This window comes from Haliotis rubra, unplaced genomic scaffold, assembly GCF_003918875.1.
Source record: "Haliotis rubra isolate DU_JTF1 unplaced genomic scaffold, ASM391887v1 Scf334, whole genome shotgun sequence".
NCBI lineage: Eukaryota > Metazoa > Mollusca > Gastropoda > Lepetellida > Haliotidae > Haliotis > Haliotis rubra.
Window position 1 is genome coordinate 473,656 of NW_025767007.1, and position 27,832 is coordinate 501,487.

The 27,832-nt window shown below is 39.0% G+C and overlaps 1 protein-coding gene across 1 annotated transcript; it reads left to right on the forward strand.

Moving 5' to 3' along the window:
* LOC124284333 (zinc finger CCCH domain-containing protein 15-like) lies at positions 1–26,489 on the forward strand. The gene is made up of 12 exons (XM_046720417.1): positions 1–183; positions 5,420–5,521; positions 6,975–7,083; positions 9,127–9,270; positions 10,594–10,679; positions 11,005–11,110; positions 12,156–12,232; positions 12,854–12,922; positions 21,179–21,256; positions 23,830–23,931; positions 24,269–24,413; positions 25,687–26,489. The coding sequence occupies exons 1-12, from the start codon at positions 112–114 to the stop codon at positions 26,043–26,045; spliced, it is 1,449 nt and encodes a 482-aa protein (XP_046576373.1). The 5' UTR covers positions 1–111; the 3' UTR covers positions 26,046–26,489.
* The last annotated feature ends 1,343 nt before the right edge of the window (positions 26,490–27,832 follow it).

A 27,832-nucleotide genomic window follows, 5' to 3' on the forward strand; every position in this document is an offset into this window, starting at 1 on the left:
AAGATTAGCTTTACCTGTCGGCCATTGCTGCCTGGTGGCGCAACAGCGTGGTGAATATTTCTGACATATATTTAACACATTTGTGAGTAAGTAAACCACACACCTGCCAAGATGCCGCCGAAGAAGAAAGCAGAAGGTCCAAGCAAAAAAACTGAACAGAAAAAGAAAGAAAAAGTTATAGAGGTATTGTTGAACGATACTCGTCATCACACAGCCTGATACAGCAGTCCCCCCATTTTCGCTTGCCTTGTCAATATGTCGACATAACGTCAATTTGAAGCTTTTATTGTTTTATAATTTTGTAGGACTGTTTCACTATGTCGGTCTACGTCTATCTTATCCATCAGTGCTTGCCCACAATCACTTAATCTCTCACTCTGAAATCTAAAATAAACCAACCAGCACGTTGAAAACACAGATATTTTATCTGCCAGGATAAAGGGTGGTTAGGAATTCACTTCAAATACACCAAATAATAAAAGTAATAAAACAGTGGGCGAAAGTAGAAACTCAGTTTTGGATATAATGTTTACAAACAAACCTATACAATTCTGTTATCTGTTCGATGAAGAACTAAAGAATCCAAGTCTTATTTTAAACTCAATCTGTATAAACAAGTATAAACAAATAAGGTTATTTAGTTAAATCAATGCACTATGAACAGTGGGATGTGGTTAAAGTGGAATCTGTGAATGTTGCAGTAAACACAAACACATGTAACTGCATGAGGTTTTCTTGTGGCATAGAATGCTGCTCCATATGACTGATCAATCCACAATTTCGGCTTTATTTGTTGATTCTTGAATCTTGTTATGTACATCAAAATCTCTTGTCTTACTTGTGAGCCTGCTTGGTACTATGGCTGTGCCAAGATATTGGTTCTGTATATTTTAGATATTCTTGAAAGGGAAGTTGGTTTAGTTAAGTAAGATAATGGTACACATAATTACACTCAACGCCAGGAGGAAGCACAAACAATCAAAGCTGTCTTGATCCGCGACAGGTTTATTACGTGAGTTTACAAAAGACACGCCGGAAGAATGACGCGGATAACCCGGATGGAATATGACGTAAGGTATTCCTAACAACTACTGGCGGGACCACTTTTTCTTCTCTTAACTCTTTAAGTTGAGAATGAGGAATTGGACAAAAAGCGAATGTTTAACGGAATGAACACTGGAATGGCTAACTGCCTGACTAAAATTTAAATGTCCTTGAAAAGTGTCTGGAATGGAAAGGAGGGAAACACAGAATTAAAAGTCCATATAGTAATCATCAAATCTTGTTGGTGGTCTCCTTGAAGGGGCGGTGGGGTAGCCTAGTGGTTAGCGTCTGGAGCGAAGACCCGGTTCGATTCACCACATGGGCACAATGTGTTAAGCCCATTTCTGGTGTCCCCTGCCATGATATTGCTGGAATATTGCTAAAAGCGGCGTAAAACTAAACTCAGTCAGTCAGTCTCCTTGAATGTGAGGTGCGTCTGGTCGGAGTTACAGCACAGTCTCTGTTTGGGTGCTCCGACGTGGGTACTTCAGAATTGATACCTCCACAGGGTGTTTGGTCCTCAGGGGGATGAATCATGGGAGGTGGCTCATCTTCCATACTGGGAGGAGGTGTGTCACCGGGGGGCCGGGATATGTCCGTGGGGACATTCGGCAAGCGAGGAGGGGGGCAGTCGCTGAGAGGTGTAGTGTCGTAGTCATGGTCAGTGTCACAGTAGTGGGGCTGGTACTGAGGTATTTGACTCGGTGGCTTATAACAGTCCAGCAGCTTGACACGGTAGGATGTGCTGTGAAGTTGAGAGCCAACAAACTTCTTGATGTTGCACCAAGCGCCGTCAACAGAAACAACAAGATATCTCTTATACCATACGACTTAGTACCGTCAGAATGCAGGTAAACCAGATCACCGACAGTGATGTTAGATGTAGGCATTGTTTTCATCAGCGGGTTCTTGGAGTTTTCACTATGGGGATGGTTCAACTGTCTGCTTTCATGCTGTTTGATGATGAATTCCATATCAGATATGGGAAGTTGAGACTGAGTGAACTGGTCCCTTTGTGTGAGCATCTCCCTAGCTGACAAACCTTGAGAGCGAATGCGCGAGTTCAACCGTGCTATGGCTGTGGCCAGAGACAGGGGGGTAGTGGCACCACCAACAGGGTCTTGAGACAACAGTTCTTTTTCTACCTCCTGGATCGCTCTCTCCGCCACAGGTTTTTTGTTACGATTCTTGGTTCTTCCTACCTCAAAACAAAGATTGTGTTTTTTGAGTAGGGGGTCGTTCGTTAGAGTCACAAACCCAGGAGCAGGATCCACTCTCACTACACTAGGGGGGCCAGCAAGAGGTTTCAACTGAATGCACAGCTGGATGAGAGCATTTCGCAGGGATTCATGGCGCTCGTCTTGTATGAGGCAAGCAGCGGTGTAGGAGGTTACATATTCATGCAGAACAAGAACAAGTTGCCTCTCCCTTTTCATTACATCAGCTGCAAAAGAAGACCGATAGATTCTTGAGGATGACCTGTAGACTGTTGCTCCAACGTGTGAGGAATCCTTGCGAGAGAAGAGCACACATGACATGAGGTGGTGGTGAGCTCGACAGCTTTGTCCAAGTCTAGGGCAAAGAAGTATCTGTGCATGACAAGTTTAAGCTGGTGGCATGACAGATGGTCAAGTTGGAGGTGTAGGGCTGTCACAAGGCCGTCAAGTACATCGCGAGGCACTACGATACGCTCACTAGTGGGAGCCAAGGGCTCATTCTGTTGCACAATTAATAACCCAACCCGAGCAATAGTTACCACGTTTAAGTAGTGCTTAATGTTCTTGACATCAGTCTGCTTCCTGGATGGTCGAGTTCCTTGTGCTAGGTGAGAGTGTACACGTCAGAGATCATGATTCTCTGACTGAATGGCATGCCATGCCGCTCTGTTTGTGTAGGGCAGTTTAGAGTCCCCATTGACAATATTCTGGGCAGATACTTTCAACACGGTGGCTTCCTCAGAATTTCTAATGAACGTACACACTTGGCAAAGTTCGTCCTTGCATTCAGCAGCATTTCTACAGGCGAAGTCTGAAGGGATGTTGGCACTACCAGATAGATGGCGGAAGGAGGCTTGATAACGGCTTACTGTTGAGAGAAAAGTCGATACACGTGGGCTGGCTGAAAACGCACCAAGACACAATTTCTCATATGCTTGGATGCAGGGTTTGCTGTCGGTGAGTATACAAGCCTTGTGTTTGGACTGGATGAGTTACGGTGAGAAGTGTTTAGTTGCTACACCTATGGCGAGAGCTTCAATCTCACAAGGTAGCCAAATTATCTGTCGGCCGTGGAGCTTGGCACTGAAGAAACCAGCGACTCTTGGCTTATCCTGTCTTGTCACATATAGTGTGGCACCGATCCCATTACACTTCACTGAAGTTATTGTTCCCGTGGAGTTGAGAGCAGCCTTAGCAGCTGTAAAGGTGTCCAAGAGGATATCCGTCCATGCAACTTTGTCTTGCGACTGTTTGCCTGCCTGGGCATTATCCAAAAGTGCGATGTACAATGCACAGTTAAGAAGGATACGTCGTACGCTATGATGGGCGGCATCAGAGTCCTTAATCCCATATGTGAAGGATGATCCGTCTCCGAGGATGATCTGTTGGGTGGCAGGTCGAGCATAAACATCATTTTGTTCCATAAAGGGAATACCGGCGATAATGTCCACATCAAGATCCTCAACCAGAAGCCTTTTCACACACACACTCCCTGCTATCACGGACTGTAATGAACCTGGTTTCTCCGACGACTTTGAGAGGAGATGGACCGTCAGCATGGCGTACTGACTGTGTACTTGTCATGATGTCAACGTCAAGCATCTTCGCAGCGGAGAGCCGGATCATGTGGCACCACTGTCCAATGTGAAATGAGCCACGCGATGACCATAGAAGGCAGTCATGTGTGGAGACTGTCGGACCTGTACACGTCGAGTGCTGATAGGTTCCTCGGGAGAGACAGAAGGGATATCCTGTCCTGGGGAAGCATAGGTAGATGGCAAAATGTCAGTTGGCATGTTTGAGCCACGAATGTCAATCTCATCATCATCGATGATATGTGCCATTTGACGTGCCTTAGCAATGTAACGTCTGTCCTGGGCGGGAAGGTGCGTTACACTGGCTCAGAAAATGGTTCTTGTTAGGTGGCAGCGTCCCGCCTGTTGGCCCAAAGGGGCACACTTTAGAGAGGAGTATTCTTCTTAGGAAATGCTGTGTGACGGGTAGGGAGGGTCTGTTCATGATTATATCTAGAAGTGGCAGCTCTCATAACTTTAACCTCTCCAGAAGTACGGACCTCATCCAACAGTGAAGGGAGTGCCTCAGATATTTCTGGTTTGATGGAGGCTAAAGTTCTTGATAAGTAATTCGGTTGCCATACCTTTGTTTCACCAATTTCGGCAAATCTTGGTGGAGCAAAGCTTAACTCAAAACCAAAGTTTGGAGTGTGGGGGTCATATCTTCTTCTTGGTCTATGTCAAGCACCACTGCTTTGGTGCACTGGTGCACGATGTGTTTTAGCCATTGTGTCGGCGGTTAATTGAGGTCTTGATATCTTGACTGTTCACTTATATTGTGAGGTACCTCTGAAGATGTGGATAAGATCAGAGCTGCCACCACGCCAGGAGGAAGCACACACAGTCAAAGCTTTCTTGAAATTTGGAAAAGGACAGAAATGTTGCAGTTGAACATGAAATAGAAAAAGTGATAATTGAAGTGTTGTTTTCCGGGACAAGTTCTGTAACGAATCGATGTATGCATACTTCACACGGACGCAACAGTAATAACATTCTCTGCACCCCTATTTAATGAAGATAACCCGATCTGCCGTTTGTGCCATTTGACCTCCCGGGTCATGCATATGTAGAGTAGGTCAGGTCAAGCTGAACAAACTGTAGACTTACTACCTACCCACACAAATCGTAAACAACTGAGAAATATTAACCATGTTAGCAGTGAATTCTTGATACTTCTAAAATGTATCATTGCTGATGAAACATGTTACTGATCATGCTGATGTATGTAAATATTCGATAAATTAGTTAATGAATAACATGTAATGTTTGAAAGATGCCACTAAAATGGATTGGATGGTCTGACATGTTTGACTTCATTAATGCTTGTACCCAATAGTTTTTACTGAATCTCATTTAAGTCCCTTGGTCCTGATCCACAAAGCGTTAGTAGTGCTACATTTGTGACTATGTTAGCCTATGATAAAATAAAGAGTTACGACAGCTTTGTGGATAGGAACCCTGGTTTCTCTGTCCAAATATGTGGGTACATAGTGGTGAGATATGGCAGAAAAATCGTGACTCAGCATGAAAAAACCCATTCATTCACTCTAATGATCATGAATAACATATATTTCTTTTTCACAGGATAAAACCTTTGGGTTGAAGAACAAGAAAGGAGCAAAGCAGCAGAGGTTTATTACACAAGTAGAAAAACAAGTGAAGTTTGGCAACCAGAAGTCCAGCAAGGTGGGTGTAAGGAGAGAGGCGAACAAGGGATTGATGAAAAGTGTTTCATACTCATAGCTTCTATTTTTGAGGCCCATTTCTGGTGTCCCCATCCGTGAATATTGCTAAAAGCGGCTTAAAACCAAACTCAGTCAGTCAGTCTATTTTTGAGTAGTGTTGCCTAAGGCTGTAACGATTCACTCGCATATTCGGTGAATCGATCAGTAGCCCTTCATGAATTCAATTCGTTATTCGTGGTCACCAGAACCGAATATTAACGAATATTTACGATTTTTTTAAGGGAGCATGTTTTACTTGACGCCCTTGTCTACTTTTGGAAAGTGAGATATGCAAGGATTGAATATGTACTAGCATTGCAGTAGCGCAAGTCATGTTAGTCTGCCAAGGCCGCACATGGTACTGTCGACTATAACTATTACATACCAAATTTGAGTGTCATGAGATCACTGGTTAATGCTGTGACAAATCAAAACTGTCAACATGGGTGTTCCATATTGTACATCAATCACTTAACTACAATATTGTATTCGTAAATAATTATTCGTATTCGTTACCCAATATTCATGATACGTATCATATTCGCCACATAGTGTATTCGTTGCAGCCCTAGACTGTCGCCTTGAAATATATTTTTGGTCTTGAACAGCATAAGAGGCTATAATTCTTCTGAACTGAATATTTGTCATTGTTTTACTTCATCTGAAATAGTTTCATCATTAACATTATGATAATTTGATCAGACAAAATGTATGTTGTATTGTATTCCTCTTCTTTTGCTAAATACACTGTGTTTTACAGAATGTATTTGGTTTCACTGACAGTACAAAATGTGTAAGGTCTTTGGCAACAAGTTGTCACAGTGAAGTTTCAGATAAATAAGTAGTATGTTATTTTATCCATAGAAGTAATCATGTACAATAATTTCCCAATATTTACATACATGTTTGTCCGCATTTGTCACTGCTCATTTGCCAATTGGTGCTATGTGATGTCACAGAGCTTCATTGTTGAGAAAAATGTGATGTGACGGCATCCATTGTTCATAAAATCCCTATCCGTGAAGATCCGGGTTAGAGTTTGTTTTCATTAACCCATGCTTGTCACCAAAGGCACCTGACCACCATTGGGTGGTCAGGCTCGCTGACTTGGTTGACACGTTATCTTATCCCAATTGCGTAGATCGATGCTCATGCTGTTGATCACTGGATTGTATGGTCCAGACTCAGTTATGTACATACTGCCGCCATATAACTGGAATATTGCTGAGTGCTGCATAAAACAACAAACCGAACAAAAATTGTAAAATCCCAAATTCATCTGAACAATATGCTGCCTTCAGTAAAGTGTCTCTACTGGGTTGACATTTAATAATTTTGGATTTGATACTTTTTTCTTATTATTATTTGATATTTTGTGTTTCATTTTGACATCTTTTCTCCTATGATACATACAGGCACAATCTCAGTTGGAAACTGATCGTAACAAGAAGAAAGATGACAAAAAGAAGGAACTGGATGAACTGAATGCTCTATTTAGACCTGTAGCTCAAACAGTCAATCGAGGTGAGTAGACACATACAGAAGCATGGGAACACTGAATTGTGTTAGGTTTATTTTCCAGCTGTTTTTGTGTGAAATAGACTTCTATTCAAGTATTGGACTGGTTTGTTATCCCCCGCCGCGCGTGAAGCGGGGGATATAGTATTAGGCTCCATCCGTCTGTCCTGTATGTATGTACGTACGTACAAATTACAATATCTTAAGAACCGTTGACTAGATTCTTTTCATATTTGGTACCTAGGTTCATCACAGTATAAGAGAGGTCCCAGTCAGTTTTGGTGACCTTGACCTTCATTTCAAGGTCACAAGGGGACTTTAACGTTTTACTCTTGTCAGCGAGATATCTCAAGAACTGCTCACTAGATTTTCTTCATATTCAACTACAAGGGAAGGCGCAGGGCCCAGTCGATTTTGGTGACCTTCACTTAATTTTCAAGGTCACAGCGACACTTTGAAGATTTCAGCATGTTAAATTGCATGTTAAGATAGTCAGCAAGATATCGCAAAAAACATTCACTGGATTTTTTTCATATTTGACACCAAGCTTTTGGTGACCTTCACATAATTTTTGAGGTGACTGCTTTACTTTGAAGATTTCAGCATGTTAACCTGAATTCACTGGATTTTCTTCATAGACTTAAAGACTTCCCTTGAATGTTTTTCAATAAGCAATTTCTTTAGGACCATTTTTGCATATTTCATACACTATGACATTCATGTCAAGGTCAAAGTCAGTCTTGAAAATATTTGTATGTTTGAACAACTAAAGAAAAGATATCAAGAGAAATTGACTGGTCATGTTTTTGTTGACAATTAACTTCATCTTAAACTTTCATTACTTTTTAAGTTTGATTTGATAATTTGTGGCAGGGGATTATGTCACCTTAGTGACAATGCTTGTTTTTTAAGAAAACGTGATAGCAGATGCTATGCACTTGTACAAGTTTTCAAAGTTTTGATATGTGTGTAATTTTGTTGTGATGTGAGCATATGAGTAAAATAGTATACTTTTAATGTTATACCTTTAATACTAAAGGACCAAGTCAAAGTTTTGAGACATTTGACTTTTCATTAGTTGACAAACGTTGTGGATACAATAATCATATGGTGAACAGACAGAAAAAGCACTGTAATGTGGTTTTAAAATCTGAGGCAGAAGCAGGCACAGTGGCTGCTGTCCCATTTGTTATCCCCCCGGCATGTAATGCGGGGGGATATAGTCAACGCCTCATCCGTCTGTCTGTAATCATTTTGTTTCCGGAGCATAACTCTCCAAAATGTTCCATATGTTTCTGCAAAACTTTGTAGATATATCAAACAGAACCTAAAGTGGTGCCTTTTGCTATTTACAGACTTTTGTGATTTATTATTTTCTCGGTTTCCATGGAAACGATTCAGACTTAGTCTCAAAAGGGAGGGGTGGGTTTCGTTTCTGGAGCACAACTCAAAACTTCTTTATATCATTGAGCAAAACTTGGCAGAAATGTGAGGCAGATCCCAATTTGGCACCTTTTGCTATTTGCAGATTTTTGTCACTTGTATTTTTCCCAGTTTACATGGAAATGATTTGGACTTAGGGAGGGGTGGGTTCTTTACCCAGAGCACAACTCGAAAATGGTTCAATATCTTCCAACAGAACTTTGCAGATATATGAGACAGATGACTTGAAGTGGTGCCTTTTGCTATTTACAGATTTTGGCATTTATATTTTTCATGATTTCCATGGAAACGATTTGGATTTAGTCTAAAGAAAAATCAAGCTGGACTTTAAGTACCTGTCAGATGATTTGTTCTTTCAAATATATGGGGGTCAGGGGCATATGTCATCTTCTGATGGCTCTTGTTTTTAAAGGGGAGGTGGGGTAGCCCAGTGGTTAAAGTGTTCGCTCGTCATGGCGAAGACCCGGGTTCGATTCCCCACATGGGTACAATGTGTGAAGCCCATTTCTGGTGTCCCGTGTCGTGATATTGCTAGAATATTACTAAAAGTGGTGTATAAACTAAACTCACTCATTCTTTTTCTTTACAAATGCATATTTGTTACAGGTGTGGACCCTAAGTCTGTGCTGTGTGCCTTTTTCAAGCAGGGACAGTGCGGAAAGGGAGACAAGTGCAAGTTCTCCCATGACCTCAACATCAATCGAAAGGGAGAGAAGAGAAATCTATACGAAGATGTTCGGGCTGAAGAGGGTTAGTAAAACATGATCTAGCAGACATTTTCTACTTGGTAGCTGTGAACTGTTGCTCATGACATACAAGGCATGGGGTTATTTTCTCTAATAAATTGAACTAATGATGCTTTCTTTTTTATCCCCCCGGCATGTAATGCGGGGGGATATAGTCGACACCTTGTCCGTCTGTCTGTCCGTCCATCCATAATCATTTTGTTTCCGGAGCACAACTCGAAAACCGTTCAATATCTTTCTTCAAGACTTGGTAGATATATCAAACATAGCTAAAGTGGTGCCTTTTGCTATTTACAGATTTTTGGCATTTTTAATTTTCTTGGTTTCCATGGAAACGTTTCGTACTTAGTCTCAAAAAGGAGGGATTGGTTTCGTTTCTGGAGCAGAACTCAAAAACCGTTCAATATTTTTCGACAAAACTTTGGAGATATATCATACAGATGCTAAAGTGGTGCCTTTTGCTATTTACTGATTTTTGTGAGTTATTATTTTCTCAGTTTCCATGGAAACATTTCGGACATAGTCTTAAAAGAGAGGGGTGAGCTTCGTTTCCTGATCACAACTCGAAAACCGTTAAATATCTTTCTGCAAGACTTGGTAGATATATCAAACAGAACCTGAAGTGGTGCCTTTTGCTATTTGCAGATTTTTGGCATTTTTATTTTTCTTGGTTTCCATGGAAACGTTTTGTACTTAGTCTCAAAAAGGAGGGATTGGTTTCGTTTCTGGAGCAGAACTCAAAAACCGTTCAATATTTTTCAACAAAACTTTTGAGATATATCATACAGATGCTAAAGTGGTGCCTTTTGCTATTTACTGATTTTTGTGAGTTATTATTTTTTCATGATTTCCATGGAAACATTTCGGACATAGCCTTAAAAGAGAGGGGTGAGCTTCGTTTCCTGATCACAACTCGAAAACCGTTAAATATCTTTCTGCAAGACTTGGTAGATATATCAAACAGAACCTGAAGTGGTGCCTTTTGCTATTTGCAGATTTTGGCATTTTAATTTTTCATGATTTCCATGGAAACGATTCGGACTTAGTCTCAAAAGGGAGGGGTGGGTTTCGTTCCGGATCACAACTCGAAAACCGTTCAATATCTTTCTACAAGACTTGACAGATATATCAAACAGATCTTGAAGTATTGCCTTTTGCTATTTGCAGATTTTTGGCATTTTTATTTTTCATGGTTTCCATGGAAACAATTTGGACTTAGTCATGACAAATGTTTTCTGGTTGTTTTTGTCTGTTTCACTGATCAGTCTGAGAGCTCTTGGTGACCTTGGGTCTATTGAAGGTTTACAGTATGATTTGTTGCTTCCAGACACCATGGCTGACTGGGATGAAGCCAAACTGGAAGAAGTTATCAACAAAAAACACGGAAAGGAATCCCAAAACAAAACTACTATTGTAAGTTGTCTTTCAATACCTGTGATAATCATATCTGAAAACTTACTGTTTTAATTATCATGGCTAAATGTATTTAGGTATGTGCAGGTAAAATTATCTCCTGCTTACTTGGACACTCTGAAGACTGTTTCCTGAACGCTTGAATATTTTGTTGCTGTTGATCACTGGATTGTCTGGTCCAGACTCGATTATTTACAGACTGCTGTCATATCGCTAGAATATTGAAGAGAGCAGCGTAAAATTAAGCTCACTCACTCACACACTTGATATGATGCTGTGGTTTCTGCTGTCTCTCTGTGTTTACACTGTGCGTACTTTGTGGCAGATATGCAAGTTCTTCCTGGAGGCTGTGGAAAACAGCAAATACGGCTGGTTCTGGACCTGTCCCAACGGTGGAGACAACTGCATGTACCGTCATGCTCTACCCCCAGGTAATGCCCCTCCCCAGATTATTCTTCACCTCAGATTATGCCTCACCCCCAGTTAGTGCCCCATCCCAGGTAATGCCCACACCCAGGAAATATTAGCCTTATATATTCAGATCCTGACAAATGTTATCACAATTTGTTGTACAGAGTTGCCTCCCTTTGTCAGTATGGCCGGTTCTGCTCTACTCCAGGCATCTAAGTATTAAACATTGAATCCCGCAACATTAATTGTCATTCAGAGGTTTGCCAGTCACTTAGACAAGTATTTATGTCAAGCTAGACACCTGGATGACACCTGCCAACATGACACCTGCAGAATAGAGGTAGACACCTGGATGAATGATGTCTGTCGCCACAATTAGCACAGCTGGTGTTAGCACAGCTATTGTGAATCCAAGACATCACTGCTAGTGTTCCATCAGGCACTGTGTTATCCCTCATAGCTTTGCTAGTACTGAAAAATTACGCTATGGAGTAAAAGTCGAAGGCCTCGCCGTCTTCAACCTTATAACACAGGCCTACGATTTCTTATTCGTTCTTCGGTTCATAATGACGAAAAACAATAAGAATATGAAACTGTCATTATTTGATTGTTTTTATTATAACTAAATATCAGCAGCATTGTGATTCATCTGACATGTCAGTGATGAGCAGTCTTGTTATATCCAGCTAAGCCATCTTTGATACCCAAATTTTGTAGAAGTGTATCAATGTGCACACACATAAGGGAGGCAACTGAGAATATACGTCATATCTTTGTGGATTTGCATTTCGAATTCACTAGCATTTGGAAGGTGTTTGGCAAGTATATGACATTAAAAACATGATAAAAATAAACTAATTGAATAGATCGATGCACATGATGTTGATCACTTTATTGTCTGGTGCAGACGTGATTATTTACATCCAGTGCAATGTGGCTGGAATATTGCTGAGGGAGATTTTTGGTTCAGAATCAGATTTTGTTCACATTTTATGTGTATTTAAGTTTAAAGATGTGAATATCTGGACAGGATGGTTTCGTGACATACTCATCCTTATGTTTCAGGTTTTGTGTTAAAGAAAGACCAGAAAAAGGAGGAAAAGAAGGAGAAAATTACGATAGAGGAGCTCGTCGAGAAAGAGGTACAATACTGGAAGAATGTGTCAACTATTTTTAAAATAATGCACAGTCAGCTGGTTTCTGCCAAGGCTCAAACCTACTATAAAACAGTATCTTAAAGTCATGAACATAAAGAACATAGATAGTGATGTATGTTGATGATGAACTTTAGTAGGCACATGGGACTGACTGACTGACTGAGTTTGGTTTTACGCCGCTTTTAGCAATATTCCAGCAATATCACAGCGGGGGACACCAGAAATGGGTTTCACACAATGTACCCATGTGGGGATTCGAACCCGGGTCTTCGACGTGATGAGCCAAAGCTTTGACCACTAGGCTACCCAACCGCCCCAGGCACATGGGAAACAGTGGGAATTGGAAACAGTCGAATATTTCTGAATAAAAACTTTCTATATTCTATAGTACTGAACTCGTGCCTCTTAATGAATTAAGAAGTGCTATGTCGCTAATTTTCCTTGATAATTCTAAAATGACCTTCTAAAATTTTCTGAATGCATAGCTTATCACAAAGAAATGTATGATCAGCAACGTGTCCACCACTCAATAAAGGAAGGTTGGAATTCTGACCTATAGCTTAAATTTGTCTGTTGAATTGAAACATTTACTATTCTGTATTGCAGCGAGCAGCCCTGGGCCACAACACAACCAAAGTTACATTAGAAACTTTCCTTAAATGGAAGGAGAGGAAGGTATGTGGAATAATATCCTCTGTTGTCATATGTTATTAAGAAGATGTGGGTTCAAAGTAACTATATCTTCAGTAATAATATCGTCAGTAATGCCTTCAGTAATGATATCACCAGTACTGATATCTTCCGATCCCCGGCCGCATCATACCAAAAGATGTTAACATATGGTACTTGTAGTCCACTGCCTGGCGCTCGGCATTATGGGTAAAACAAGGACTGGTCGGCTCGGAGTCAGTATAATGTGTCTGAGTGGGGTATTCATGCATAACTGCGGCATGGTATCTCAGTGAGCTAGCACTATAAAACCAGCTTAAGTCTGGGCTAGTACAAGCAGCCACACATACACATGCATGCGTGTCATCATATGAGCAAAATATTCTTAAGTATGACGTTAAACCCCATTTCACGTAACCCCTGATGCCTTCAGTAATGATGTGGTTGGTGGGGATGTCCTAGGTCTATATTCTCAATATTATCCTCTGTAATGATATGCTCAGCTGATATATTCTGTAATGATATCCTTGGGAATATTATTATTTTTCCTTATCCTGACTCATGCTCTTTTTGCTTGTCTTCTTCTTCTTGCGAACATAGTGGAACACTTGTATCTCCCTAATTGAAGCTCCCTTCAATTTAAAATCACTAATTAGTATTCACCACGAGTTACCTCCTTTCCACAAGCGCGGGAACGAGGGCGCCACTTCTACCCATGTGCCTCACTCTCTCCTTCTTCGCCCAGTGAGCTGGACGTGAGAGCGCCTGTGTCTCCCGACACACTATATCCTTTGAATTATATTTAGTTAGTTACCTCGTATAGACATCTATAGAGGTTTAGCTAGTATCCTTCAGCGATTATATATTGATATTTAGTCGTTTTTTCACACAGTTTATTCACGGGGGGCCGTGTTTGTTTCAGTGGATTCACGTTGATGAAAATTCTGTACTATTGCAGATTACGTTTTATGCTGCTGCTGATCCGCCTTTAATATGATAATGCTGTAGCCATGTTTATTATATTCACATTGCAGTTCGCGGTACTAATTTATCCAATTCTACCTTTTTATTAATATTTACTGCGTTGCTTGGCGCTACAGCAGATAGAGTGGCGTATGCAGAGTCTAGTATGACTGATACACGGAACCCTGCAGCCAGTCTACTGCTGTTGGCGACTCCCCTCCCGTGTGGTGTTCGCTAGAGTGGTGGAGAGGTGTGGGCGTAGTCCGCCATCTCAAGAAGCATCCTGCTTCCCCAGACATCCATCGTCGCAGCAGAAGACTAGAGGGTTTTCTACTACATCTCAACCGAGACCCGTTCCCATCGAAGTTTTGGGCCTGTATGATGATCAGCCGGTCATCATACGGATGTACATCAAAGATTGACCGATGTCGGCACAGATCAGCATGCAGCCTGATGTACCAACGCAGATATCGATGATGCGTCCTGAGGGTCCCATCATTACCAACACTCAGCATAGGCGTCGCACACCCAGGGCAGCGTCGACCTCTGAGGAAAATCAACGAAGTCTACTAGGACTTTCTCAGCGAGATTGTTCCAGCCGATGACCTGGACCTCTCTACGATGATCAGCTGATCATCATCCCGGCACGTCGCTTACAAGAAAAGCGACCGGGGACAGCTACAACGACATCAGCAGAGATCACCATGCAGCCTGATGCCTCTACACTGATGTCGGACGATTTTCCGGTGGACCCCTCCATTAACACCGCCCAGATAAAGCACCGGCGACCTCGTGCCAGACCATCCCAGAAGACATGATGCGACAAATTATGAACATCATGGAGGACCAATATCTGCGGTAGCAGGAGTCGAAGCAGCGAAGGCTCCAAGCGTGGTGAACAGCACCCCAGAGGCACCCCGTCAACGTAGCAGCCAGGGCCGATGTCACCTTCGCGAAGGAAGTCACGGACCACCTTGGATTGAAGGACCTAGATGTACAGCCCAGCGAAGGCGGAAAGAACCTAGATGTACAGCCTTCGCTGAAGGACTTCGCGAAGGCAGGATCATCACCTTATGCGGTTTCATCCCTAGTTGTGGACTCGGACCATCAGACATCACGGAAGCTAACCAGCGAAGGTCATATCGTCGTTCCCGGACCGGACGCAGAGGAAGCCTTCGAAGGCATGCGCGAAGGACACCTGAATCAGATCATCATCATCTAGAAGGACATCGAGGGACTATACAAGAGCTTCAGCGAAACTATCAACGTTCCCCTCACAAGTCTCGAGAAGATCAACCCATAGACAAGTTGATCATCGATATCAAGTATAAGAACTACAATCGTATATTGGTTCTGTTGAATCCATGGCGAAGCGTATGTTGGCTGGCCTAAATAGATCTAGAACGATCAATTAGACACTTATCACCAGACTTAGTAACCGCGACTTCTGAATATGATAAGATGATCCATGCGGCCCTCTTAGGCAAGCTTTGCCGATCCACATCCTGTTAAACACAGAGGCTGTTCAAGCAAAGCTCATATATATATTTATATATATATATATATACTAATCGGGCTTTGACTTCGACACCTTAGCGATGGTGGTCGCGAGGCTAAGAAATAAACTCAAGTCTACTTCACCCAGAAGATCTAGAAGGGATACTTGAGAACTTCAAGCGAAGTCTCAGGTTCACCGAGAAGTCTCCTCAAAGGTTTCCATATACTAGCCACTTTCGTCATATATAGCTACTTTCGTCCAGTCCGTTCAAGGCGTCGCATAAGTTGATTATCAACTGTATGCCAGATGCCGTCTATAAGCCTCTGTGAAGATAATTGCTCAGGCTATTTACAACACAGAGCGTCGCTGTATTATTAGTCAGCGACATTTCATAGATCTTCACAGAAATCAACTATTCATTATAAATTGCTTATATACAATCCCGGACGGCGATACGATTATCTACATGCGTGACCATTACGCATATCTGCAGACAATTCAATATCGAAATTGAACAGCAGCCTTGTTACAGCGAGTATAACTCTTAATCGTCAAAGTTTCTGAAGAAATATGTACAACAAGTTCAGCGTTAATTCTACAATTATGGCGATACATTCATGTATACAGTCTACAAGCTCACAACTTGCAAGTTGTTTATACCCTTATATATAGGGAGTTGAATTATATTCAAAACTGAAATTACTTTCCACGACAACCAGGAAAATAACCTACCCAGCATAAAATTACAGGCGAGATATTTCGCGGAGGTTCAGCGGTTACCATTAACCCTCGAAACCGTGGTCCCTTTCGGATAACTTCCGGAAGCTACGGTGAAGACCGGCGTTTATGCTAATATCAACGAGCGACAAAATTTATTCAAGGTGGGTTTTTCCGCTACACGGTGACATCACAGGCGGGTATTATACAGAATCAAAATGCCTTGTTCTGATTGGACCGCTGAGGGACTAACGACCTACACAGAGGTCGATCTCTATTCACAGTTCAAGACTTACGTCACAAGTGACAACAATATATCAGTGAGCGAGAGCAAGCCTCATTACAGTCCAGTTAACCTGAACATTCAATGATTAGACTGCCTTTCTTCAAGTTAGAGACCTCCCCTGTCAAGTTAAGGCGAGGATGCGGCAGTCGAAAGCGATTTTACATAAAGTTCAAGCGAGGACAGACACACCTGGTTGTGCACCTACATCGTCAAAGGACTTATGGCGAATTACCTAGGCGAAAGATACAAGTGGATCTAAATCCACAGCGTTTCCAGACTACAGCTGAATTTCATCAGCGACTAACACAACTAGATGGTTAGTAAACCTACTAAACTTCTGTTTGGAGAATAAGCGGAAATTTCCGCCAAACCTGGGGATATGAATATAGTGCTCCAACACCTCACAAGTGAGGTTTATGAACAACGCCTGGATGACATACTTGGACCCCATGATCGATGATTCTATCAAGATGGCCAGCAAGAGCACTGTAAATTTATCTCCACCAAACCAAACAGGAGGAAAAAATGCAACAGATTATTTCCTCTATCATCAACTTACACATGAGTGAAGTCTCATGTACTATATCTCCATTTGGATCAGAACTGTCATACTACGTGCATATCGCGGATGGACCTATTCCGACCCTCCATGAGCTTAATACTCATGATATTATAATAGCTAACTTCTACAATTGTCCTACACAAATGTGATTGAAATAATGGAGGGTTTATTTCTGGAAATCCGATATGGTGGTTGCAAACCATTATCTGAGAGATATCACCACCGAGGGCGTCTCAGGTATACACCAATTGATCCCATGGTCCTCGCATACAACAGCTGACAGTTCCTCGGAGAAGATAAGTCAATCTAACAGATTTTACTTATCTTATAACAATACTAAATAGCTTCATGCTATATATAATTTACTTAAGTTCCTTTTATCATCACAGTACTATGATTATTACATCATACAATATATAAGTTAACAACTCTACAGAGTTTGTTATTATATATATTTACCTTAAGTTATTCATATCTTAAGAGTAATACTATGGTTACATGATAAATGCATTGGCTAACAAACTCTACAGAGTTTTTGGCTATTTTATACATAGCTTAAGTTAATTAAGCTAACAAACTCTGAGTTTTACTATTATATAGGTAACTTAAGCTAATTATACCTTAAGCATAGTACTATACTCATATTATTAAAATATATTGGCTAACAAACTCTAAGGAGTTTGCTATTATATAGGTAGCTTAAGCTTATTCATATCTTAAGCTTAGTACTATGTTTATATCATATAAGTAGATTAGCTAACAAACTCTAAAGAGTTTTTTTGCTATTTGGCTTAAGTATCATCATATTTCTAAGCAATATGGTTATATTATAACATGTATTAGCTAACAAACTCTACAGAGTTTTAGCTATTATATATGTAACTTAAGCTTATTCATATCTTAAGCATGGTACTATGTTTATATCATATAGGTATATTGGCTATCAAAACTCTAAAAAGAGGGTTTTGCTATTATATATTTAAGCTTAAGTTTCATCATATTTTAAGCTTTATGGTTACATTATAACATGTATTAGCTAACAAACTCTCACGGAGTTCTTGCTATTATATATGTAGCAAGTTTTCCTTCATAAGCTCAATACTAGGTTTATATCATAGCTAACAAACTCTAAAGGGTTGTTTTCGGCTATTATACAATTAGCTTAAGTTTTCATCATATCTTAAGCAGTATGTTTACATTATAAAGGTATTAGCTAACAAACCTCGGCGGAGTTTTGTTATTATATATATATAGCTTAAGTTTCATCATAACTTAAGCTCAGTACTATGTTTTTAACATAAAAAGTATATTAATTTTGCTATATACATTTAGCTTAAGTCTAATCTTATCTTAAGCTTAGTACTATGTTTACACTATAAACATATTAGCTAATAAACTCTACAGAGTTTTTTGGCTATTATATATGTAGCTTAAGTTAATAATATCTTAAGCACAATACTATACTCATATTGTAAAATATATTAGCTAACAAACTCTCACGGAGTTCTGCTATTATATATGTAGCTTAAGTTCATTATATCTTAAGCACACTACTATACTCATATTGTAAAATATATTAGCTAACAAACTCACGGAGTTTTGCTATTATATATGTAGCTTAAGTTAATTATATCTTAAGCACACTACTATACTCATATTGTAAAAATATATTAGCTAACAAAACCCTACAGAGTTTTGCTATATATATGTAGCTTAAGTTAATTATATCTTAAGCTCAGTACTATACTAATATTATAAATATATATTAGCTAACAAACTCTACAGAGTTTGGCTATTATATATGTAGCTTAAGTTAATTATAGCTTAAGCACAAAGTACTATACTCATATTATAAAAATATATTAGCTAACAAACTCTACAGAGTTTGGCTATTATATATGTAGCTTAAGTTAATTATAGCTTAAGCACAGTACTATACTCATATTATAAAAATATATTAGCTAACAAACTCTACAGAGTTTTGCTATTATATATGTAGCTAAAGCTTATTCATATCTTAAGCTCAGCATTATATCTATATCATACAAGTATATTAACTAACAAACTCTAAAGAGTTTGCTATTATATAATTAGCTTAAGTTTAATCATATCTTAAGCTTAGTACTATGTTATATCTTAAAAGTATTTTAGCTAACAAACTCTAAGGAGTTTATACTAGCATATTAACAAGCTTAAGTCTATTAGTCTTAAGCATTGTATTAATGTTATATATACTTTATCATAATAAGTACATGGTAATAACCTTTTTATATGGCAGCTGATAAGTTAGCAGCAGGAATTCATCAGTTCAGTGCCTTTATGAAGTTCCCATAGGGTTATTACAATCATCACAGTTCAAATCACTAATTATTAAAATCCAAAGTATTAGATATTCCCACCTCCGTTCCGTAGGATGCTACAAGCAAAAGAGCATGAGTCAGGATAAGGAAAATATGTAATTTTTGGAGTAAAATTGATATTTTATACTTATCCTGACTCATGAGGTCAGCCCTCCCATCCTCCCAAATAACACTTTGGATTTCCTGTAAATTCAAATGTTGGGCTCAGTATATGAGGAGAGTGAGGCACATGGGTAGAGGTGAAGCCCTCGTTCAGCTTGTGGAAAGGAGGTAGCTTCGTGGTGAATACTAATTAGTGATTTTAAATTGAAGGGGCTTCAATTAGGGAGATACAAGTGTTCCACTATGTTTGCAAGAAGAAGAAGACAAACAAAAGAGCATGAGTCAGGATAAGTATAAAATATCAATTTTACTCCAAAATGATTTCCTCAATAATGATATCCTCACTAATGATTTCCTCAATAATGATTTCCTCAATAATGATTTCCTCAATAATGATATCCATGGTAATTGTAGTATCAGTAATAAGATTTTGAGTTACCGTATATGACCGACTATAAGTTGGGCCCCTTTCTCAACCCTCTAAGTTCTTGCCAAAACCATGTAACTCAAATATAAGTCGTCCCCTTTCCCCGTATGTATCGGTATTGGGTAGATCAAGGTCGTGACTGTTCAACACTGTAACATGACGAATGTAAACACGTTGCAATTCGATGGTAAATGTTGAAGTTGTAAACAAGTTGAAACTTGTTTATTTTGAGAGCAGATTTCTGATTGGCTAATGATAAAATGAAAGGCCAATCAACAGAAACCTTACATAACCAAGTAAGGTTGTGTTTGTGTGAAATGTTTTTCGACTTTGTTTAAAAAGTGAGCGTGTGTGTAAAGACCAACTATCATTGAAAACACATCATATAAATGTTACTACATTCAAATATGTTTGATGCGAAAAATATGATATGTAAATATTTCTGTAAATGTGCTTCAAAATGATATTTTGTATCAAAAACTGTTCAGTTGGGAACAGGCATTGTGTGGGATGCCTTGAGCGAACGCTACTGTACTGATTCATTTACCGAGACTGATCGAGTGACACAGATATTTGACTTCGATGTAATTTCTTGATTAATATCATCTATAGCATTTATTAAATTATTAACAGTAATTTTCAAAACCATCACACAAAACTGCCACAGAATACAAAGAAGTTTACTTTACTTGAAACTTTCTTTCAAGTGGGTAATCCACGGGACCCAACTTTAATTATCGATTGATAACAAAGTAAGTAGTTGTGACCAAAATATCTTATTAAATTTAATTTAATGTTTATATTATGAAATATATTTTACAAAAGACAAACAACAAAATTTTATGATTTATTTGTCCCACGATGTCATTTACCCTTGGAAACGTCAGTACGTATATGCTTCCTGCTTCCGGTGTAAACATCGCCAGTTGAGTTCGCTGGACTGGCAGATTCACTCACCTGACCTCTGGAAGTTTTGGGGTAGATTAATGAACTCAGTTATAAGTCGGGTCTGATTTTTGAGCTCCTTCTTTTGGTATCCAATCTCCGACTTATAGCCGGTCATATACGGTAGATCTTCTGTAGTGATCTCACAGTCATATCTTTAGCAAGATACATTTTGTTAGAATACCTTTACATATTGATTTTAATCATACTGTTAAAAGAAACTGATGATGAATGAACATATTAATGAATGAACTTGTCTATTCTTTCAATGTGTTCATATCTTGTCTTCATCATACTACAGCTTTTTTATATATTCAGGTATTGTCAGTTGATGGGAAGAATATTATAACGACATGAGAACATTCTTTGATGTCTTTACGTGATGGTATTTTCTTGTTGTAGAGAAGAGAAAAGGTGGCCATCTTGGAAGCCGATCAGGATAAGAAGAAGACTGATTTCAAACAGGGAAAACTGTTTGGGGTGAGTTAAAAGATGTTCATTTAACCAATTGGATTATGTGCCAACAAGGACTGTAGATAATGGTATCAGGTAGTATAAGGCAGCTATGCTATTATAAGCATCTACAGTCATTGATATTCTTGATGAGTTTATGAGTTCCAAATCAAGACCGTTTCTTTAAGTGTTTTGAAGATTTTAATATTGGGACCCTCTCTATCTTTATCTTTTGGGTAATGACAAGGACCTGCTGAATTTCAAGCAGTGTGTTGTGACATTTCATCCGATGCCACTCTGTTATATCCTTGGTGTGCAATGCGTGATACAGTAATCAGCTTATCTGTCTTCCATTCTATTAATGTTTTGATGGTGCCATATCTCAAAAGCTGAAAGGTATTCTGTCACAAAATTTTGTTTTTATAGTTCACAAATTTGGTATACATCACTCTTGTGTGACTTGTTCTAACAAAGATAATTTATCATTTCAAATAATGGGGATTGGTCTCGTTTGGTATAGTTCACAGATATTTGTTTACCAATTTATTTGCAATTAGATATTTGAGTGTTTTGCAATATTTCGTACATTAGTTTGGGTGAAACTTTATCAGCCAATCTAATGGGAGACAAATTGGTGCTGTTTCTTTAAAATGTGCTTACAGTAACATGTGTAATATTTGAGAAATCTTTGTTATCCCCCGCAACGCGTTTTGCGGGGGGTATTAAAATGGACTCCGTCCGTCCGTGCACATTTGTCTTTTCCGGAGCAGAACTCTAAAACTGTTCAATATTTCTTGGATCTGGTGGTGTACTGGTGCCTTTTGGCACTTTTGGAATTCTGAATTAAATATTTTTGGCGTTTCCATGGCAACAAGTTCGACTTTGACTGAAATTAGTGGTAGGGCTCTTTTCCGGAGCAGAACTCTAAAACCGTCCAATATGTCTTCACCAAACTTGGCACATAGATAGATCTGGTGGTGTACTGGTGCCTTTTGGTAGTTTTTGGAATTCTGAATAAAATATTTTTGGCGTTTCCATGGCAACAAGTTCGACTTTGACTGAAATTAGTGGTAGTGCTCTTTTCCGGAGCAGAACTCTGAAACCGTTCAATGTTTCTTTACCAAACTTGGCACATACATGGATTTGGTGGTGTACTGGTGCCTTTTGGTAGTTTTTGAATTCTGAATTAAATATATTTGGCGTTTCCGTGGCAACAAGTTTGACTTTGACTGAAATTAGTGGTAGTGTTCTTTTCCGGAGCAGAACTCTAAAACCTTTCACTATTTCCTCACCAAACTTGGCACATAGATAGATCTGGTGGTGTACTTGTGCCTTTTGGTAGTTTTGGAATTCTGAATAAAATATTTTTGGCATTTCCATGGCAACAAGTTTGACTTAGCCTGAAATTGGTGATAGTGCTCCTTTGTGGAGCAGAACTTTAAAAACTTTTCAATACTCTCCTTCCACTTTTCTATATACACACCTAAATATTTGACATAATCATAACTCGTAGACATAATCATGAAGAGTATTTTGCCATTGCGGGGGATATTGATGACTTTGTCTTCTTGTTCTCAAGGGTTTTGGATTGAAAACTTGTGCATTTATAGAAAGCACTGAATCAATTGTTGTTATCCCCCGCAACACGTTGTGCAGGGGGTATTAAAATGGACTCCATGTGTGCGTGCGTCCGTCCGTGCACATTTGTCTTTTCCGGAGCATAACTCTAAAAGCGTTAAATATTTCTTCACCAAACTTAGCACATAGATGGATCTGGTGGTCTACTGGTGCCTTTTGGTAGTTTTGGATTTCGGAAGAAAATATGTTTTTGCGTTTCCGTGGCAACAAGTTTGACTTAGACTGAAATTGGTGGTAGTACTCTTTTCTGGAGCAGAACTCTAAAACCGTTCAATGTTTCTTCACCAAACTTGGCACATAGATGGATCTGGTGGTGAACTGGTGCCTTTTGGTATTTTTGGATTTCTGAATAAAATAGTTTTTGCGTTTCCGTGGCAACAAGTTTGACTTAGACTGAAATTGGTGGTAGTGCTCTTTTCCGGAGCAGAACTTTGAAACCTTTCAGTACTCTCCTTCCACTTAGCTATATACACGCCATAACATTTGACATAATCATAACTGATAGACTTATTCATGCTGAGTATTTTGCTATTGCAGGGAATATTGATGACTTTGTCTTCTTGTTTAAAATGTTTACAATTCTTTTTGCCATATTTTTGTGCTACTTTTTTCTAATCCATTAAAGCATGTCAAAGAAACAGTCAAACAAAGGAGAATACATTTAAATTATTTTTGTTTAGTCAAGTATGAAAGCAAAAAAATATCTAAGTATGCTGTAAGTCGAGTTTTGACGGTGTGTATATCTGCTCCTTTGCATGTAGCCATGATAGGACTGATATGGCTGGTACTAGGACTGGCACATTTCATAGTTTATGTAGTCAGCTACATTACATTTCAATAGTTCTATTATTCAGCTGGATATGTTATGAAGTATATACATGAAAATGATTTTGATATATAATGTTAAATGGACTGGATTTACTTCTCTTGTTGTTAAAACCCCTTTTCTGTTTCATGTTCAGATCTCAGGTCGTCAGATGTTTGAATTCAATCCTGACCTTGTCCATGAGGATGATGACGATGCAGGTGATGGGGTGTTGATACGAGAAAATAATGAGGAAGAGGTGAGTTAACTCCCTTTGTCAGTCAGACAGTGTCCATGACACAAAGATTGTCAAATCTATTTCATCTTTAAAACTGTCTAACCGTGAAAGTCTGGGTTAGAATTGGTGTTTAGCAACCCATGCTTGTCATAAGAAGCGACTAAGGGGATTGGTGGTTAGGCTGGCTGACTTGGTTGACACGTCATCAAATCCCAATTGCATAAATCGATGCTCATTATCTCGATCACTGGATTGTCTGGTCCATACTCAATTATTTACAGACCATCGCCATATAGCTGGAAAATTGGTTCATGCAAAGTTAAACTACAAATCTTAAATGTCAGTACTATATGTTCAGGAGGTCCCAGTGGTAGATTTGGACGATGGTAATGTCACAGCTATGGCCAAGGAGGCTGATGGGACCGGCACGCAGATGACTGAACAACAGCAGAATGCTCGCATTCAACAAATACAGGAAGATGCCAAAAACACTGTGGAAGAAGGTTTGTTCAGATTTCGATTGTTGTCAACGGGCAGACAATATGTAAGCTATATCACATGGCCTGTGAATGATCAATTATGTGAAGTGTAAGCCAACTCACTGTGGCATTCTCTACAATCAGTTCTAGTGTGTTTGATTGGAATGTAATATACTTCCATAATAGAGGCTAATATGTTTTAAAGGACTGTTTTATGTCATGGTGGGGGCTGTTGGAATGTCCACAGTCTGTACTAGTTTTCTGTCTATATGACATGCAAGAAATTAAATGTACATTTCTGTGGCTGAAATATTGCCCATATGATGTTATTTTAACTTGGTTTATGGGGTAGCCTAGTGGTTAAACCATTTACTTGTTAGGCTATAGACCTGGGTTCGATTCCCCACATGTTACAATGTGTGAAACTCATTTCTGGTGTTCCCCACCTTGGTATTGCTGGGATATTGCTAAAAGCTTACTCTACCCACTTTTATTTGAACACACTTTTCATAAAATTCCTGACATATCAGGATGTTCAGTTCTATTTTTCATTATATTTTATGCATGACATTTGTAACTTTACTGCAGTAAAGAGAGGAAGAGAGTGGGTCATCACAACCATTTGCTTGTAGCTTTAATAGGCTACAGCACTTGTTTACAGTGTAAAGACCATGTATGTTACATTCAGTATGTATGGGAGGTGATCACATGATGTAACATTTAGACCAGTAATTGAATTGAACCAGTAGTGTTCAAATTTTTAACTAATCCTGCACTACTTACTTCCTGCACTTACTGCTTACGACTCGAAACGTGGCTGTGCCAGACGATTGATGTTGAAAGCGTAGACTGCGATCACGTCCTGGTCTCAGGTAAACATCCGTCTGCGCACACATCACCAGAAGGTGACTTCAGCCACCTCTGATTATTGCTTTTCGCACGCCTCGCAAGTAAGTAGTGCAGGATAAGTATACAAATATAAAAAATATTTAGATTTTACTAATATTGTTCTATAATGTTTGAACATGCCCATGTTGATTAAACATTTTTTGAAAATTATTTTATTTTTATTTTATTGGAAGCTTAATTTGTTTGCCTTTTTTAGAAAACTCTGGTCCTTTTTTTCTGACATGATGATGCCTTGATGCGTGAAAGTGTTCTGGTTTACTTGTGGAAAAGCTCAAATTTTAGTGTGATGAAAAACTTGCTTCCTTTGTCTGAGGTTTTATTTAGAAACTTGTTATTTTAAAAATCTTATCCAATAGAGATGAAACAAATTATGATTATTTATTTTCAGAAGAGGGCAAAAAGCTTGATATTGCTGGCGCACTACCAGAGGAAAACGGAGGTAGTGGTGATAATGAGACATCAAGTACTGATGCTGCAATAGCTGCTGCTGTGGCAGCAACAGTCAATGGAGAAATAGCAGACGTACCAATTGATGAAGATTTATTTGCTGGAGATGATATAGATGCTCTAGACGAAGATTTGGACACCTTTAGATTTGAGCGATTAAATAAGACCAAAACGTTTACCTGGACAAATGAGAATGTGTTACTGGTCAGTGAAGAGGAAGGAAATATGGACCTCAGTTTCAATTTGAAGATTTTTCCAAACATTTCTGAGGCTCATTATTTGGAAAAAAAATCTGAGTAGAGATGCCTTGATTGACAACTTGTTGACCTTATAAGGCATTGTTCACAACAAGCTAGTTCTTCAGACTTGTACATAGCATGTTGAAGAGATTTATGAAATGGTTTCAAGGCAGTCTGATCTCAACATTTTATATTATTAACATCTTCAAAACTTTTGAGCTTGTTAATTATGGTATGATGAATATTTGATATGTTAAAATGAAAGTTTCAGTTTGAAAGTAATATCATCAGAATGTTTGATTTAATGGTTTTGTAAATACATTTTGTAAAGATCCTAGTTTTACAAATACTCAGTGATAGGATCGTCTTACATTCAGACTGCCAGTGATTTATATGATGTGTTTGATTGGAAAGTTCATTCTTCGATTCGGCAAATACTTTTAGCATGTGCGCATGAGTGCTACAGATAATACATTTTCTGTGTTGAATAAAATGTCCATGGAAATATGTGCCCCATGATTTGGTGATGGGAATCTCTCTACTCCTTTCCTAATGGAAGTGGTATGACAGTTGCTAAAACTACCTGCTTGAAATATGATGACAACAGCATTTGCCAGCAGGACATCTATAATTCTTCATGAAGACTTGGGACAGCAATGCTTCATTGCATATACTTGTCCCTGAAGTTATTCCTGATGTTGAAAGTACAGCAGGACATTTATAATGCTTCATGAAGACTTGGGACAGCAATGCTTCACTGCATATACTTGTCCCTGAAGTTATTCCTGATGTTGAAAGTACAGCAGGACATTTATAATGCTTCATGAAGACTTGGGACAGCAATGCTTCACTGCATATACTTGTCCCTGAAGTTATTCCTGATGTTGAAAGTACAGCAGGACATTTATAATGCTTCATGAAGACTTGGGACAGCAATGCTTCATTGCATATACTTGTCCCTGAAGTTATTCCTGATGTTGAAAGTACAGCAGGACATTTATAATGCTTCATGAAGACTTGGGACAGCAATGCTTCATATACTTGTCCCTGAAGTTATTCCTGATGTTGAAAGTACAGCAGGACATTTATAATGCTTCATGAAGACTTGGGACAGCAATGCTTCATTGCATATACTTGTCCCTGAAGTTATTCCTGATGTTGAAAGTACAGCAGGACATTTATAACAATGCTTCATTGCATATACTTGTCCCTGAAGTTATTCCTGATGTTGAAAGTACAGCAGGACATTTATAATGCTTCATGAAGACTTGGGACAGCAATGCTTCATTGCATATACTTGTCCCTGAAGTTATTCCTGATGTTGAAAGTACAGCAGGACATTTATAATGCTTCATGAAGACTTGGGACAGCAATGCTTCACTGCATATACTTGTCCCTGAAGTTATTCCTGATGTTGAAAGTACAGCAGGACATTTATAATGCTTCATGAAGACTTGGGACAGCAATGCTTCATTGCATATACTTGTCCCTGAAGTTATTCCTGATGTTGAAAGTACAGCAGGACATTTATAATGCTTCATGAAGACTTGGGACAGCAATGCTCTACGCCATAAACTTGTCCCTGCAGTTATTCCTGATGTAAAAGTACTTACAGACAACCAGTTACATGACAGTATCACAGTGGTTGGAAAACTGCAGATACTGATGATTCTTCTTCAACCCTCAATGCTCATACAGGTTGATAAGCCTTTGTTATTTTCTCTTGGTGTGAAGTGAATTACTCATATTAAACATGTGATGGTATAAGGCTTGAAGGTGTCCCAATTCCCATTGAAAAAATGCTATTGTCAGACTCAACATAAATTTCAGCATTAAGTGTTTTAATCA

What these genes read in the sequence shown, in the direction of transcription:
- LOC124284333 (XM_046720417.1), top strand. Translation starts at nt 112, where the DNA reads ATGCCGCCGAAGAAGAAAGCAGAAGGTCCAAGCAAAAAAACTGAACAG. An exon ending in AGATGTTCGGGCTGAAGAGG is followed by an intron (nt 9,271 to 10,593) that starts GTTAGTAAAACA and finishes TGTTGCTTCCAG; the next exon opens with ACACCATGGCTGACTGGGAT. An exon ending in CAAAAACACTGTGGAAGAAG is followed by an intron (nt 24,414 to 25,686) that starts GTTTGTTCAGAT and finishes ATTTATTTTCAG; the next exon opens with AAGAGGGCAAAAAGCTTGAT.